Below are 16,190 nucleotides of genomic sequence, written 5' to 3'. Positions count from 1 at the left end.
ACCGCACGAAGGTGTAGCCAGCATTGGAGAAAAGATGTCAACTGCAGGCCCTGGCTGGCTGGCTCAGTGGTAGAGCATTGGCCAGTGTGTGGATGTCCCAGGTTCAATTCCCTGAGTCAGGGCACACAGGAGAAGCGACCATTTGCTTCTCCATCCGCCCCCCCACACACACACATCTATTTCTCTTCCTTTCCCACAGCCATGGCTCAGTTGGAGCAAGTTGGCCCCAGGTGCTGAGGATGACGCCATGGCATCGCTTTAGGCACTAAAATAGCTAGGTTGCTGAGCAACGGAGCAGCAGCCTCAGATGGGCAGAGCACTGCCCAGTAGGGTGCTTGCTGGGTAGATCCTGGTCTGGGCGCATGTGGGAGTCTATGTCTCTGCCTCCTTACTTTTCACTTAAGAAAAAAAAAAAAAAAGATGTCAACTGCAGCTCTGGTGGGGCCCAGCTCAGGGGTGAGGAGGTTAATTGGTTCTCTCTGAACTCACAAGGAGAACAGGGTTGCCCCTACCTGGGTCTGTAAGCAATCCTGAGTTTCCTCTACGGTGCAGATAAAGTGGCGGTAAAGCTGGTGGGGTTAGAAGTGCTCACTCCCCTCTCCCCTTTAACTCTGAGAAGTCTAAAAACCTTTAAGTGGGTGGGTGATATGGTATGTGAATAATATATCAATAAAACTACTTAAAAAAAGAGTTCACTCCCCTGACACTTCTGGGAAAGTTCCTTTAATAAAAAATTTCTAGCACATTTACACGATTGTCATCACCCTTCATCTACAGCACTCCACAGGGAAAATAAAAATAAAGAACCACCTAGCTGCGCTCAGTATAAAAATGCAGGAATCCATTCAAATAGGAGGCCATGGGGCCTAAAGACCAGAGAGAAACACGAGGCCAGGGAGCCACGCAGCTCTGGCCAGGCTCCTGGAGGACCTCTGGAGGGATCCAGGAGCCGGTCGAGGACCCGCCTCTAACTTTTTAAAAATAGCATTAAAAAAAAGTCCAGATTGTAAAAAGAGGCCTCTTTCTTAGGATAGAGGGCCACTGCAGAGAGAATGTTGTCATGGAGAGTTGGAGTCGGTCCAGGCCCAGGCCCGGGACAGAGGGCTGAGAATTTCACGGCAGGGAAGAGACTCGCAGAAATGCAGCCTCTGAGGCCCCGGCCCTGTGCTGAGACGCTCCAGTGCTGAAGTCCAACTGCCCACGTTTGAATGGCTTGGCAACTAACCCCTCGAATGTCAGTCAGACTTGAGGCCTCTCTCCTCCAAGTTCCTAAGGCCACTTCTCACCACTCCAAAGTCCTTGGCTGAGGGGGTCCTGAGACCCTTTAAAGATGCAGCTGCGACCTGATGCGTAGTCCCTGGGCCTGCTGGCCCGGAGGCCTAGTCATCCTGGCTACCCCCATACAGGTCCGCCAGCTTCTTGAAGCGGCTGCCCCATTCATTCAGATAGTCGTAGTCTTGGTCCTGGTCAGTAGCCGAGGAGGTGAGGGAGCTCAACGAGGCGGCTTCAGAGCCGCTGCCTTCATAGTCGAACACCAACAGGGAGTCATAGGGTGGGGCGGTGGGGTCTGTGTTTGCTGCCTTCAGGTTCTGTGGCAACAGAGAGCAGGTGGTTAGTAGCCGCGGGATCACACACGTGGCAGCTGCGAGAACTCAGGCAGGTTGGTTCACCTGGCTGAGCCTGCATTTCCTCAAGGTGAAGCCATTTATCCCTCCTGGAAGGTTTTTTAAATTAAATTAAATTTAATTTACTTATTTATTTTTTAGATTTTACTTATTCATATTTATTGGAAAGAGAGAGGGAGAGAGAGGAAAGAGACAGAGAGAACAGGGGGAGGAACACGAAGCATCAACTCCCATATGTGCCTTGACCAGGCAAGCCTGGGGTTTCGAATCAGCAACCTCAGCATTTCCAGGTCGACGCTTTATCCACTGCGCCACCACAGGTCAGGCCTCCCTCCCAGAAGGTTTCTAAAAATTTTTATTTATTGAATTTTTTTAGAGAGGAAGGGAGAGAGAGAAACATTAATTTGTTGTTCTACTCATTCATGCATTTGTTGGTTGATTCTTGTATGTGCCTTGATCAGGGATCAAATCACAGTCTTAATGTATTGGGACGACACTCTAACATGCTGAGCCACCTGGCCAGGGCCCCTCTCCCTTAAGATTTTGAAGGTTGAAATAATGCGTATAAATACTCAGTCCAGGGCCCGGCATACAGCAAGTAAGTGTTCAGTGCCACAGGCCAGTGGTGAAGGGTAGGGACTTTGAAATCTGATGGCTTAAGTCAGAATTCAGACTTCACACACTAGTTTGTGACTTTGAGCAAGTCCCTTAACCTCTCTTTGCTGTTTTTTTCCCATGTCTGACATGGGGAAACATCATACAGTTTTAGAGAAGTAAAGGAATCCATGTAAAGTGCTTATCAGACTAGTACCTGGCCTAACAGTGGAACACTATCTCATTCTACAGACGAGGATAACCATAGGACTCCTGCCCTGCAGAGCTGACGCAGGGATTCAATAAGATTGTATTTGCCAACTATCCAACACAGAGACATTTTAGAAACCGACTTCATCTAACTGGAGGGAAAAGCTCCGGCTATTTAGCTCCAAGGTGCCTTCTCAAACCCACTGCTCCGGGAATGTTTCCCCAGGGCTATGTTTCGCTCAGCACTCTCAGAGATGTTCAGGCCACTTCTAGAAGGCAAAACGGTTAGTCTCCTTTTTTGCAGAAGAGAAGACTGAGCCAGAAGGGGGTCAAGCCAGGGTGAGGAATCCTGACCGCCCTCGAGCCCTTTGCCCACTGCTGCTTCCTCACATTCCCCAGTTCATCCATTCACCCATCCACCTGCTCATCCATCCCTCCACCCTTCCTATTAAAAACAGCCATTTACTGACTGCTAGTGAGGTACCAGGTTCATAGCATCTCTCTTCAACATACTCAGCTCAGAGGTTCTTACAACCTTGGCTATATTTGATTTCCTTAGGGAGCTAAAAGCATCAGAGCCTTAAAAAATACTAGATGCCGGCCTGACCAGGCGGTGGTGCAGTGGATAGAGCGTCAGACTGGGATATGGAGGACCCAGGTTCGAGACCCCGAGGTCGCCCGCTTGAGCACTGGCTCATATGGTTTGAACAAAGCTCACCAGCTTGGACCCAAGGTCACTGGCTTGAGCAAGGGGTTACTCGGTCTGCTGTAGCCCCCTGGTCAAAGGCATATATGAGAAAGCAATCAATGTACAATTAAAGTGCCACAACAAAAAACTGATGATTGATGCTTCTCATCTCTCTCCGTTCCTGTCTGTCTGTTTCTATCTATCCCTCTCTCTGACTCTCACTCTGTCTCTGTTAAAAAAAAAAACAAAAAACAACAACTAGATGCCGGAGTCCCAGGCATTGAAATTTTCCAAAATTCCTCAAATATGTGACAGAGTTAAGAAGACTGGAGGCACTCAGCTATTTGCAACAATTGCTATCATTACCTAACAAATCCTAGGTGCCAGGTCAGTAGTTCCCACACTTAAATTACTTGGGAGTCTTTAAAAAATTTTAAAGCCCAGGCCACATGTAGATCAATTAAATCACAATCTCGGGAGGTCAGTCTGACACATCAGTTTCTGAAGTTCCCCAGGAGACTGCAATGTGAAGGCAGTTTGGGAACCACCATGCTCCCAGCACCGCTCCAATCCCTAAAGCAACCTAACACAGGTCCCCATCGTCACTATCCGCCCGAATCACCCGGTATCTTTAAAAATCCAAACTCAAGTTCTCTGGTTCCAGTGTTCTGCTCCTAACAACCACTCCACAGGATGGGCAAAAGCAGGTTTACAGTGCGCATATAGAAAATGACACAATAATTAATAAGTAATAAAAATAGTTAATAAATAAAAATATTATAATTAATACATAATTGATAAATAAAAAATAAGAGTCTGACCTGTGGTGGCACAGTGGATAGGGTGTTGACCTGGAATGCTGAGGTTGCTGGTTTGAAACCCAGGGCTCGCCCAGTCAAGGCACATACGAGAAGCAACTACTATGAGTTAATGCTTCCTGCTCCGCCCTACCTTCTCTCTCTCTGTGTCCCTCTCTCCTCTCTTTAAAACAGAAACCCAGACGTTACTCCAATGTGCCAGAGGTCAGAGTTGGTTGGAGGTGAAGTCAGTGTGTGAACCAAGTGCCGTGCTTCTCGCCCGGGCTGCTGGAGCCTGAGTCAGGGCTGCCCTTGGCTGGCCCCGTGCCTCACCTCGGTGATGAAGTTGCCAATTTCATCTGGGTTGGCTGGTCGCGGACGGTATATGGGTGTGGGGATAAAGGGTGGTGCCACATCGTTGCGGAGAACAACCTCAGGCCGGGCCTCCAGACCCCGGTGGAGTTGGGTGATGTCATAGTCCTTCAAGAAAACAGAGCATAGATTGAGAAGGACCCCCCAATTCCCCACCATGTGGACATTCTGGTTCATGGGTAGGTCTTAGAAGAGAGCAATCTCAGTGATTTCTGAAACCCCTAATTTCCACACCGCCTCTCCCAAAGTAAGTGTAGGCTGAAGGTCACCCTGGCTGAGGCCAAAGAGACTACAGCAATGGACCAGACACTCTCTCAGGAGAGGAGAGTTGATGGTCAACCCTGCACGAAGACTGATGCTTCAGGCCAGGGTGTGGTCAATGTAGCTAACATGGTTAGTTGGCTGACCCAACCATCCCTGACAGTGGCCCCAAGGGCATCTATCTACCTCCCAAACCCCAGACCTCCCAATGCCCTACCTGGTCCTCCTCGCCACCCCCTTCTTCGCCATAGTAGAAGACATTGTCACGGGTGTCGTCTTCCGGGAGCAGAAGGGGTTCCTTGACCTTTCGCTTCTTTCTCACCAGCAACAGGAGCATCAGCAGGAAGACTGAAAGGGTGGGGCAGTGTGAATATTCATCCCCCACAACCACACATCTGGCCCGGACCCCCACGTCCTCAGAGTCCCACCTAATTTTAGATTCCTCCACTGAGTAGCTAGAGCTTAACACACTTCCATCGCTCCCTTGCACCTAGGAAGTCCTGTAAATCCTCGTCAAGGTGTATAGAATTTGGCCCTGACTTGTCCCCAACCTTCCCCCTTCTCCACTCAGGTCTAGTCACATTGGCCCCTTACGAGGTCAGTAGTTCCCACACTTAAATTACTTGGAAATCTTTTAAAAATTCCAGTTTTTCCAAGTTTCTTAAATATACTCAGCAGGTTCCCACTTGGGGACCTTCCTCTGGGCTCCTTGCTTGCCTGGAACACTCTTTATGCATATGCATGGCGCTCATCCTCCAGGTCTCAAACTAAGGTCACCTCCTGCTGGCAGCACTGTGACCTCAGCCCCACCTACATTTCTATATCACTTATTGTCATCTTCCCTTATTGCTGGCACTGGTCCTAAGGGACATTCATCTTTGCAGGGACAGGACTCTTCCAGACAGTGATACTTTTTCCTTTCCTTCCGCTCTTCCCTCCCTCCCTCCCTCCCTCTTTCTTTCTTCCTCTTTCATTCTTAAAAGGGCCTTTACTGTGGGGCTACAGCAGACCGAGTAACCCCTTGCTTGAGCCAGCGACCTTGGGTCCAGAAATACTGTAAACTGCAAGTCTGATCATACCACTTCTCTGCTTCAAACCTTTTCTGATGATGTCCCATTTCACCTAGAGCCCTTACAAGAGCCTACAAGGCCCCACTTGATGCTCCACCATGCCCAGCACCTCTCTGACCTCCTCTCCTATGCTTTCCCCTCTAGCTTTCTGCTCTTCAGCCTGTCCTGTTGCCACACCCCAGCATGGTGCTGCCTCAGGATGAGCTTTTTGCTCAAGCCAGATGAGCCTGCGCTCAAGCTGGCAACGTCGGAGTCTCGAACCTGGGTCCTCCGCATCCCAGTCCGACACTCTAATCACTGCGCAACTGCCTGGTCAGGCTCCTCTCCAATTTTTAAATAAACTTATTTATTGAGTTTTTGTTTTTAGAGACAGAGGAAGGGAAAGACAGACAGACAGAAGAAACATCAATTCCTACATGTGCCCTGCCTAGGAATTGAACCAACAACCTCTGCACATTGGGATGATGCTCCAACCAACCAACCAAGCTATCTGGCCTGGGCTGATGATACTTTTCAACAGGACTCTTTCTGTCCCTAGGTAGTCCCTAAATTAGCTACAGAGTTGAAGTTAAAAGCAAAACAATTTTGACATGGTGGCAGTAATTTGAATTTAGGAACAATTACTATGCTGGAATTCTAAGAAAGGGACTAGCTTTTAGTGATATGGTTTAGACATGGGGTACTGGCCAGCTAACACCTGGCTGCTCCTCCTAACAGCCATGACCACCTCCAGTTAGTCCCATCGGAAGAGGGTACTCCTCGGCCCTCTCTCTATGATGATGCTAAACAGCAGCCGTCTCGGGATACAGCCTACTGCTGCTGGAACTACTCCACTGTCTCTCTGGCCAGACAAAACAGACTTACCCTTCTTTGGGAGTGCAGTTCTCAGGATGCACACCTCATACGGGATAGACTGCGACCTCTCCCTCCCCCTTTCCTTCCCACTGGGTCTGGGGTCTGGTAGCAGGTGAACTGGGCTTTTCTTTTTTTTTTTTTGACAGAGACAGAAAGTCAGAGAGAGGGACAGATAGGGACAGAGACACAAGAAGGGAAAGAGATGAGAAGCATCAACTCTTCGTTGCGGCACCTCAGTTGTTTATTGATTGCTTTCTCATATGTGCCTTGACCAGGGGCGCTATAGGAGAGCGAGTGACCCCTTGCTCAAGCCAGCGACCTTGGGGCTTCAAACCTGGGTCCTCCGCATCCCAGTCCAACACTCCATCCACTGCACCTCCGCCTGGTCAGGTCGAACTGGCCTTCTCACTTGCACCGAAAGCTTATGTGTCTAACTGCCTACTGCTAGCTCCATGTGGACAGGACTGCCAAACCTCCTCCCACAGTCCTTCCCAATGGGCAATGAAAATTCCTGTGTCCGCTTGCTCAGGCCTTAGACTCCTAGTGGCTCTTTTCCTCATACCACATATCAAGTGATGTGGATGAACTGATTCTACCATGAACTATCACCACCTCCACTGCCATCCTGGTCTGAGCTACCAACCACCACTCCCTAGATTATGGCATTAGCTCCAAAATGGTCTCCCTGCTTCCACTTGTGCCCTTCTATAGTCTGTGCAGTACTATTCAGTAGAAATACAGTAAACTTTGAACTTTGAACTTCTCTGCTTCAAACCTTTTCTGATGATGTCCCATTTCATCTAGAGCCCTTACAAGAGCCTACAAGGCCCCACTTGATGCTCCACCATGCCCAGCACCTCTCTGCCCTCTTCTCCTATGCTTTCCCCTCTAGCTTTCTGCTCTTCAGCCTGACCTGTTGCCACACCCCATGGTGCTGCCTCAGGGCCTTTGTGCTTGTTTCCTAGGTATCTGCTGTGCTGCTTCCTCCCCTCTTTCAGGTCTTTACTTGAAAATCTCCTTCTCAGCAAGGCCTTTCCTGCCCATGCTACTTAAAATTGCAGACCTCCTGAGCTCCACTTTTTCTCCACAGCAACACCTACTTCCCGGCCAGATCACTTGCTGCCTGCTCTCTGCACTAGGAACTAAGTTCCAAGAGAGCAGGGAGTGATCCGTTTTACTACGTGCTGCTCCCCCAGTGCCTAAAACAGTGCACGGTGCTGTTTAATTGAAGTTTGCTTATGTTGTGTTCATATCTGATTGAATGTGTATTTTTTGTGTAAGAACTCACTTAAAAAGAGTGAAAAAGGCAAATGTGATGAGCTATACTTTTACAGCCAAAAAATTACATTTTAACTAAACACTCCTACCCACTAGCCCAATGATACTTCAACTCTAGCATGCATCAGGACCCTCTGGAGGATTGTTGAAGCCCAGATTACCGTCTTAATCAGTCGGTCTGGAGTGGGGCCTGAGAACTGGCCTATCTAACAAATTGCTGATAATGCTAACGCAGTTGGTCTGGAGACCACATTTTTGGAAGCCACTGCTCTAGCCTCCAGCTGACAAATAGCAGCACGTCTGTTTGCTCACTACTGTATCCACAAAGCCTAGTCCATTCCAGAAGTTCCATCAATATCTAGTGACTAAATGACACTCCTGGAAGTAAGAGTGTAAGGACAGGTGGGCAATCTAACTACCTGATCCTCCAAGGCGGAACGGTGCTGGTACTCACACAGCAGAGCCAGGATGGCCCCCAGGATGGGGAGAAGGAAACCCCCCTTCCAGCGTTCGGGGCAGGTCTCCACGTGGCCGTGGCAGTCGCATACAGTGGCCCTGATCACGGCCGGCTGCTCCTTGTTGCCACGGTCAGACAGAGACAGGTGCACCTCATATGTGTCTTGCTTCAGGAACTTCTTCAGTGACAAGGCCACTGCGTCTCCTGGAGTGTACAGATAATTTAGTCACTTTGAGAAAACACATGGCAACAGAGTATATGATGATGGGGGTTTGAGGTCACAGCCTTTACATCTGGGTAACAGGGAGAAATATTTCAAAAGCACACTTAACACCAAGTGTTAAAAATTTATATTTGGTCAAAGCCAAGTTCACCATCATGGTAAGGATTACTGGGGCAGAAAAATAAAGCTTGTAATTTAAGAAAGAAATCATAATCACAGTATTTTTAAAATCTAAATTAAAAATATTTTGAGAATCAATTTTAAATTGATTTGAGAGAAAGAGAGAGAGATAGGAACATCGATCTGTTCTTTACCTCAAAAACAACATTGTTCTTCCTAAGAGATAGCTAACCTAATATATTTTTTCAAAATGCTTTAATAAAAATCAATTCCCCTCATCAATTAATCTAGTGTTTCAGTTTAATGTACTATTACTTTAAAAAATATATTTTAAACTGAATTTATTGGGGTGACACTAGTTAATAAAATTATACAGGTTTTAGGTGTACAATTCTATAATACTCATCTGTATAAACTAATATTTTAGTACTCGTGGTAACTGGCTACCTGTTTTCCTATTTGAAAGTTCACTACCATTTATTACTGCGGCATTTTGCTCTTACAATAGTAAATATAAGGTTGATACCTCAAACTGTAGATAGCACTTCAATATTCTAAACACTGCTATTTCTGAGTGAGCATCAGTAATTAGTAAATTGAAATGCACATGACTTGGTGATACAACAAGCTGTTATATGACCTGTGTTATGACAGCAGTAGTGACTACGCACACGCCAGGGAGGCTGGAAATAAGGCTGCAGTGAGCACTGAGCTAACTGGCCTTCAAAAGCCCAGAGTGAGTGGCAGGCTAACCACCAGCAGAAGCCGAGCTCAGTGCAGCCTCCACGATGGGCATTACCCTGGGGCAACTCTGTGGCAACCCTAGAGTTAGGAGGGTTGCCATGTTTGTGGGTGAGAAATATAGAGTCAGGGGCCTCTCTGAAGAAAGATGCAAGTTTTTCAGGGAGAGAGCTATTTAAGCTTGGGTGGAATTACTTTTCATTATGCAGGACCTTCCCAAGTATTACAGATCCTTCCTACTAAATGCCAGTAGTGTCCACTGGTCATTGGGGCAATCAATAACAGCCCAACGTTTCTAGCTCAGTTGGTCTCAGGTTTGCTGGCCTATTGCAGCACTAACCTCAAGTCATTTTCAGTTCAAAGCCTCCACTCACTCACTGGGCCCTCTCAGAAAAAACGCTAGAAGGGAGAACTTACCCTGTTGCCACTCAGCAATGGCAGGCAGACAGAGTTCTGCAGGCTGGGTATTTGGTCTTTCATGTAGAGAGGCCAATGTGGGATATTTCAGCAAAACATCCCTACTTTTCACCATCCTGTCCTCAGAAATAGGAGGGCCAATTTCTCAGCTGATAATAGTGGTGGCGGCGGCATTGGTGACGAAATTGACAATATGTACCAAGCCCTACTCTAACCTTCACCACAATCTGAAGGCAGATACATTATCCCCATTTTATAGAAAATGAAGTCTAAGGAGTTCAAGAAACCAGTTCAAGGTCACACTGGTAGAGTCTGAATTCCCCTGACAATTGGACAAGATCAGATCAAAATACTCAATTAAAACCAAGAACTAGGTATCAATACTATTATCAGGTGCTGATCCCATTGGGCTTTGGCCATAAGGCTCACTACACCTGACAGAGCCAGATCTGATTGCTGCTGCAAAATCACACTGGTGAAAAATGGCCGTTTGCATCTACCAAGCACTGATATACCAGGCAAGGTGCTTGTCCTGTAGTTACTTAATCTTCATAGTAACTGTGGAAATAGGTACAAGTATTGTCCCACTTTACAGATAGGGAAATTGAGGAACAGTGAGGCTCAGTAATTTTCCCACAATCACAAAGCTGGTAAATGGAGGAGTCAGGTCTTGGACCAAGGCTTTCTGACTCCCAAGTCCACAATTCTCTAAACATGGTCAGGGAAGAAAAATTACTTAAAGGCCACAAGGGGGTGACAAGAGACCAGTCTGGGCTTCACAAAGGAAAGGTGCTGGATATACTATTACACCCAAATCATAGGAATCACAACAATGAGCCGATGTGGGGGCACCATTAGACCACATGTCCAAAGTTGCGATTCTTTGTTGTTCCTGAATAAACCCATTTTGCGGGAGGATACCGTATTTCCCCATGTATAAGATACACCCTTCTACCAAATATTTGGGATCTAAAAACCGGGTGTGTCTTATATAAGGGTTGTAGATTTTTTTTAACTTGCATTTTCGTGCTTGATTTTGCACTCATTGTCGAAGACGGTAATTCGTCATCAGACAGATGAGGACAAGCTGATGAATGGGAATTTTGACAATGATTAGGAGTTCTATGAATTTTATGATGAATAAAATTGAGTTCAATAACTTTATGTAATATATTTTTTTTCAAATTTCGGGTCCCAAAATTAAGGTGCATCTTATACAGGGGGAAATATAGTACATAATTAAGAAAGTAAGTAAATATCTAAGTAAATAAATAAAAGCTATGTGGGTGTCTGAGCATATCAGGAAGTCCTTTCTGCATTGGGCTCAGCAGCAGTAATGGACACCGGGCATCTGGTTTCTTTCGGGCAAGCCTGAAATGTGCGGTTTCCCATTTCCCTCCTAGGGGACCTCGGCTCCAGGAGGAAGTGGGGGATATTTTTGTTTTATTTATTATTACTATTACTGTTTAGTGAGAGAGAGGAGAGATGAGAAGCATCAACTCGTAGTTGCGTCACTTTAATTTTTCATCAATTGCTTTCTCATATGTGCCTTGACCAGGGGGCTTCAGCTGAGCCAGTGACCCCTTGCTCAAGCCAGCGACCTTGGGCTCAAGCCACAGCCTTGGGACTTAAGCCAGTGACCATGGAATCATGTTGATCCCACACTCAAGCTGGCGACCTCGGGGTTTCAAACATGGGACCCCAGTGTCCCAGGGCGATGCTCTATCCACTTGCTCCAGCACTGGTCAGGCATGGGGAAGAGTTTAAAGAAGTGATGGGATGTTTCTTCAGATACCTTATTGGCACTTAGAACTGGACCTTTTTTTTTTTTTTTTTTTGGCAGAGACAGAGAGAGTCAGAGAGAGAGACAGATAGGAAGGGAGAGAGATGAGCAACATTAATTCTTTGTTGCGGCTCCTTAGTTGTTCATTGATTGATTTCTCATATGTGCCTTGACTGGAGGGCTACAGCAGACCAAGTGACCCCTTGTTTGAGCCAGCAACCTTGAGCTCAAGCCGGTGACCTCGGGATCTCGAACCTGGGTCCTCTACATCCCAGTCCAAGCATCAACTCATAGTTGCGTCACTTGTGCTCTAACCCCCACACCACCGCCTGGTCAGGCTGGACCTATCTTTCTTATGCATCCTAGATCCTTGCTTATTTGATACCAGTGAGACCCCTTGCCAGGCCTGTGACAAAAAACTACTTAAGGCCAAGAAGCTCCAGGGGCATTGGAAAGAGAAAAGAAAAAGGAGAAAGGCAGACAGGAGCAGGGGTTGGGGGGGGCTCAGAGGTTCTGGCTTCAACCACTGCTGCTCATGTGCACACTGTGCCCTTGGGCCTGCTATTAACGTCTCTGAGCCTCACATCTGGGGATAAAAATACTACCACAGAAGTGGTAGTAAGGAAAAAATAAAAAAGTATCTTGTATATCACCATGGTTTATTTTAATAAATTGTAGGCAACAGAGCATTATGGTAAATCAGACAGCCTGGATTCAAATACTGGTTTTACCTGATCAGGCAGTGGCGCAATGGATAGAGCGTCAGACTAGGACGCGGAGGACCCAGGTTCAAAACCCTGAGGTCACCAGCTTAAGCCCAAGGTCACTGGCTTGAGCAAGGGTCACTCTGTCTGCTGTAGCCCCTCGGTCAAGGCACATGAGAAAGCAATCAATGAACAACTAAAGTGCCGCAACAAAGAATTGATGCTTCTCATCTCTCTCCCTTCCTGTCTGTCTGTCCCTATCTGTCCATCTCTCTGTCTCTGTCTCTCACATACCATACACACACACACACACACACACAATTCTGGTTTCATCATTTTCTAGCTATGGAGCCTCTAGCACTTCTGTAAGCCTTGGTCTCCTCATCTATAAAATGGGTGTGCACACATGCCTATGTGACAATAGTACTTTCTTCACAAGATTATTGTAATGATTTTAAAAAAAACTAATATTTCTATTTTTTAAATTGATTTTTCCAGGTTGATGCTTTTTTTTTTTTTTTTTTATTTATTCATTATAGAGAGGAGAGGGAGAGACAAAGAGAGGGACAGAGAGAGAGAGAGGAGAGACAGAAGGGGGGAGGAGCTGGAAGCATCAACTCCCATATGTGCCTTGACCAGGCAAGCCCAGGGTTTCGAACCGGTGACCTCAGCATTTCCAGGTTGATGCTTTATCCATTGCGCCACCACAGGTCAGGCCCAGGTTGACGCTTTAACCACCGCACCACCACAGGTCAGGCAAAATCTAATCTATGTAAAGCATCTGAAGTGGCGTCTAGCAGAATAAGCATGCTCATTATGTGATAGGGAGAAAGTTATGCTCTCTCTCACTCTCTCTCTCTCTCAGCCTGTTTTTCCACCCTCCCAGGAAGAAGTTGGCCCAGAATGGTCTTTAAGGGCTCCTGAGGAATTCCAAAGGCTTACACTAGGTTAATAATTTGCATTTGCCCTGGCCGGTTGGCTCAGCGGTAGAGCGTCGGCCTAGCGTGCGGAGGACCCGGGTTCGATTCCCGGCCAGGGCACACAGGAGAAGCGCCCATGTGCTTCTCCACCCCTCCGCCGCGCTTTCCTCTCTGTCTCTCTCTTCCCCTCCCGCAGCCAAGGCTCCATTGGAGCAAAGATGGCCCGGGCGCTGGGGATGGCTCTGTGGCCTCTTCCTCAGGCGCTAGAGTGGCTCTGGTCGCAACATGGCGACGCCCAGGATGGGCAGAGCATCGCCCCCTGGTGGGCAGAGCGTGCCCCTGGTGGGCGTGCCGGGTGGATCCCGGTCGGGCGCATGCGGGAGTCTGTCAGACTGTCTCTCCCTGTTTCCAGCTTCAGAAAAGTCAAAAAAATAATAATAATAATAATAATAATTTGCATTTGATTGATATTCTTGAGGAAACCATTACCTCTGCGAACCACATGATGCCAAACTGGGCCCATGCACAGGGTCCTGGTCTGGAGCAAACACCCACCCAGCAGACCACTCAGTTACCTTTCTCATTGACCTCTGCTGTCCAGTAGATGTCCGAGTCATGTGTGAGCTGCGCCTGGAAAGGGGAGGTGTGGGGGGACAGGTCCTTGTCCGTAATGTTCAGCACTTGGGGCACAGGGCTTTGGTTGCAGATGGTGATCTGATGTGGCTCAGGCACAGGGCCGTGGTCATTGACGTCCATGAGTGTTAGCAGGAGGGTCCCCGTGCCAGTGGCGGGAGGGCTCCCTGTTCATAATTACACATATGATCCTTTTCAGCATCTGCCCTTGGTTGGATTGACAAATCCATTTTCAGCTCCCCTGGGATCTACCCAATCAGCCACAGGGAGGGTCCTGTTTACTGTCCAGCTGTAACCTTTCTCAAGACCCTCCATGCTCTAGCTTCACTACCAATCACACCAGCGATGGCAGATATAAGGCAATCACGCCAGCATCCTCATTTTGTGTCTACAGCAGACATTACTAACAGAGCAGAGCATAGACCTGCAGCCACTTCATCCAAACAGCCACTACCAGTCTATCACAGAGTGAAACCTACTGGCCACCTTGGGTTAACGCAGTGTTTGCTCATCAGCTTCAGGGCAGCTTCCCTTCATAGCCCTGTGCTAACCTCTCTCCTGCCTCCAGGTCCTGATTCACACTGAGTCAAGCAAAGACGGCAATCACATCATAACCGCTAATCCTGCCATCGTGTGACATCACTAATCAAGCATGACAACTCCAGGCAGCCTCTTTCAATGCATCAAGGGGAAACTGACAGACTAATTCAGGGCACAGTAAACTGCAACCTTAGGCTAAAAGGAGTCTTCAGGTTATCTTCTAACGCAGGTTTTTGGAAAATCAGAACCATGGCCAGACACCCTAGGACCAGTCTTTAAGACTCCTCTGAAAGACCCCCTTGGCCCTCCTAAATAACTGGACTGCTAATGCCCCCTTCCACGCACACCAAATATATTCTCTGCCTGTGGAGGGGACATGGTGTGTTCTGTGACCTGAGAACTGAAGCCTCATGAGAAGGAACTAGGAGGAAGCTCTTACCATTGTCTGTGGCCAAGATCATGACTTCGTAGATGTTGTTCCTCACGAACCGCTCATCCTCGCGGTCCAAGACGCCAGCAGCAGTGACCTGCCCACTGTCTGGGTCCACTGCTAGCCATCCTGCTGGGTCTCTCAGAATATGGTAGCTGGAGTGGAAAGGTTGAGTTGAGAAGAGTCAAACACAGAATACTTAGAATTCTGTGTCATTCAAAGCTTCCTAATACCAACTAGCAGATGGTGTCTTGGGACGTAGGGCTCCTAATCAGTATCATGTGGAAAACGCATCTTACCCCTACATGAAGCCTGAGGGACAGGTGGGGGGCAGCAAGGATATGTGAGGAATCCCCTGGACCCCTGCCCAGAATCTCCAGCCTTGGAGGGCAGGAAGGGGAGGCAGGGGGGATATTCAAAATATTTATGGCAATTAGAAGAAGTACTGGCCATAACAGATAACCCATCCAAAAGTACCAGGGAACTGGATGAACGGGAGCCCTGCCCCTTGCATACCTGATCTCCTGACTCCCCTTGTCAGGGTCTCGCGCGGTGTACGTGCACACAGGCTCCCCAACAGAGAGGTCCTCCTGGACCTCGACAGCTTTGGAGGGCGGGACAAACACGGGAGCCTCATTCACGTCCTCCACATGGACCACCACGGTGGCTGTAGAGGTGGGGAGCTTCACTACAAAGGAAGCCTCGTTGGTAACTTCAACAAACAGAGTGTGCTTGTTTTTGGCCTCAAAATCCAAGCCCTGGGAGAGAAGAAGGACCTTAGCTGCCATTTTATGAGGAGGCCCCATGCAGAGCTGTGGTGTCAAAAGGAAGGGCCCCTAGCAAGGGGCTTGAGGATACAACACTGCCCTTTACCTACCCCATAAAGCCACCAACATTTCCTGAGTGGACATCAATGGAGCCCCAGACCACCCCAAAGGCAATCAGACTAGTAAGCCCCAGACTGGTTCCCATTGGGATGGTGACGCCCCCTAGGAGGCGCTGTAGAAACTTGTGAGGGCATTTCTCATTCTTATGATTGGGGATGCCACTGGACATTTACAGGCTGGAGCAGGACACAAAATACTGTGACCTGCCAACATCCCCTTGGAAATTTGTATGTTCATGAATGTGAAAAATCTGTTTAAAATTGCAATCTAGAATATGTTTTACATAAAAAAGTTGTTGGTGTGGTTTTAATACATACTGAATTTTCTAGGAATAAAACTTCTAAGGGGAAATTGTAATTTGATTTGTTCAGGCCTTTCCCAAGAGTTATTTATTTGTTGTTCTGGAAAAAAACATCAATACCACATGTGGTGTAAGCCTCCTAAACCACACAGTATTTACTACATTTGGGTGATTCTACAGAAATACAGAAGAAATCAAACAAAGATTAGTCCCATCTTCCTAAAGCATCAATTTTATTCAAAGGCTTTTTTAAAAAAAAATTTATTTGAGAGAGAGAAACACTG

At 47.5% G+C, this 16,190-nt stretch overlaps 1 protein-coding gene across 2 annotated transcripts in view; it reads right to left on the bottom strand.

Annotated features, from left to right (window-relative positions):
* Window positions 1-707: 707 nt before the first annotated feature.
* CDH3 (cadherin 3) overlaps window positions 708-16,190 on the bottom strand; it is a 76,867-nt gene continuing 61,384 nt past the window's right edge. For both annotated transcript variants that reach the window (XM_066242331.1, XM_066242330.1), the window contains exons 10-16: window positions 15,235-15,476; window positions 14,728-14,873; window positions 13,691-13,915; window positions 8,205-8,411; window positions 4,765-4,895; window positions 4,248-4,394; window positions 708-1,589 (exon numbers count right to left, since the gene is read on the bottom strand). In XM_066242331.1, coding sequence (XP_066098428.1) covers window positions 1,380-1,589; window positions 4,248-4,394; window positions 4,765-4,895; window positions 8,205-8,411; window positions 13,691-13,915; window positions 14,728-14,873; window positions 15,235-15,476 — 1,308 coding nt within the window. In that variant the 3' untranslated portion in view covers window positions 708-1,379. The remainder of the gene's footprint in view (window positions 1,590-4,247; window positions 4,395-4,764; window positions 4,896-8,204; window positions 8,412-13,690; window positions 13,916-14,727; window positions 14,874-15,234; window positions 15,477-16,190) is intronic.

The sequence above is a fragment of the Saccopteryx bilineata genome, chromosome 9 (assembly GCF_036850765.1).
Source record: "Saccopteryx bilineata isolate mSacBil1 chromosome 9, mSacBil1_pri_phased_curated, whole genome shotgun sequence".
NCBI classification, from domain to species: domain Eukaryota; kingdom Metazoa; phylum Chordata; class Mammalia; order Chiroptera; family Emballonuridae; genus Saccopteryx; species Saccopteryx bilineata.
Note: the sequence above shows the minus strand (reverse complement) of the source record. Positions and strands in the feature narration are given on the sequence as shown.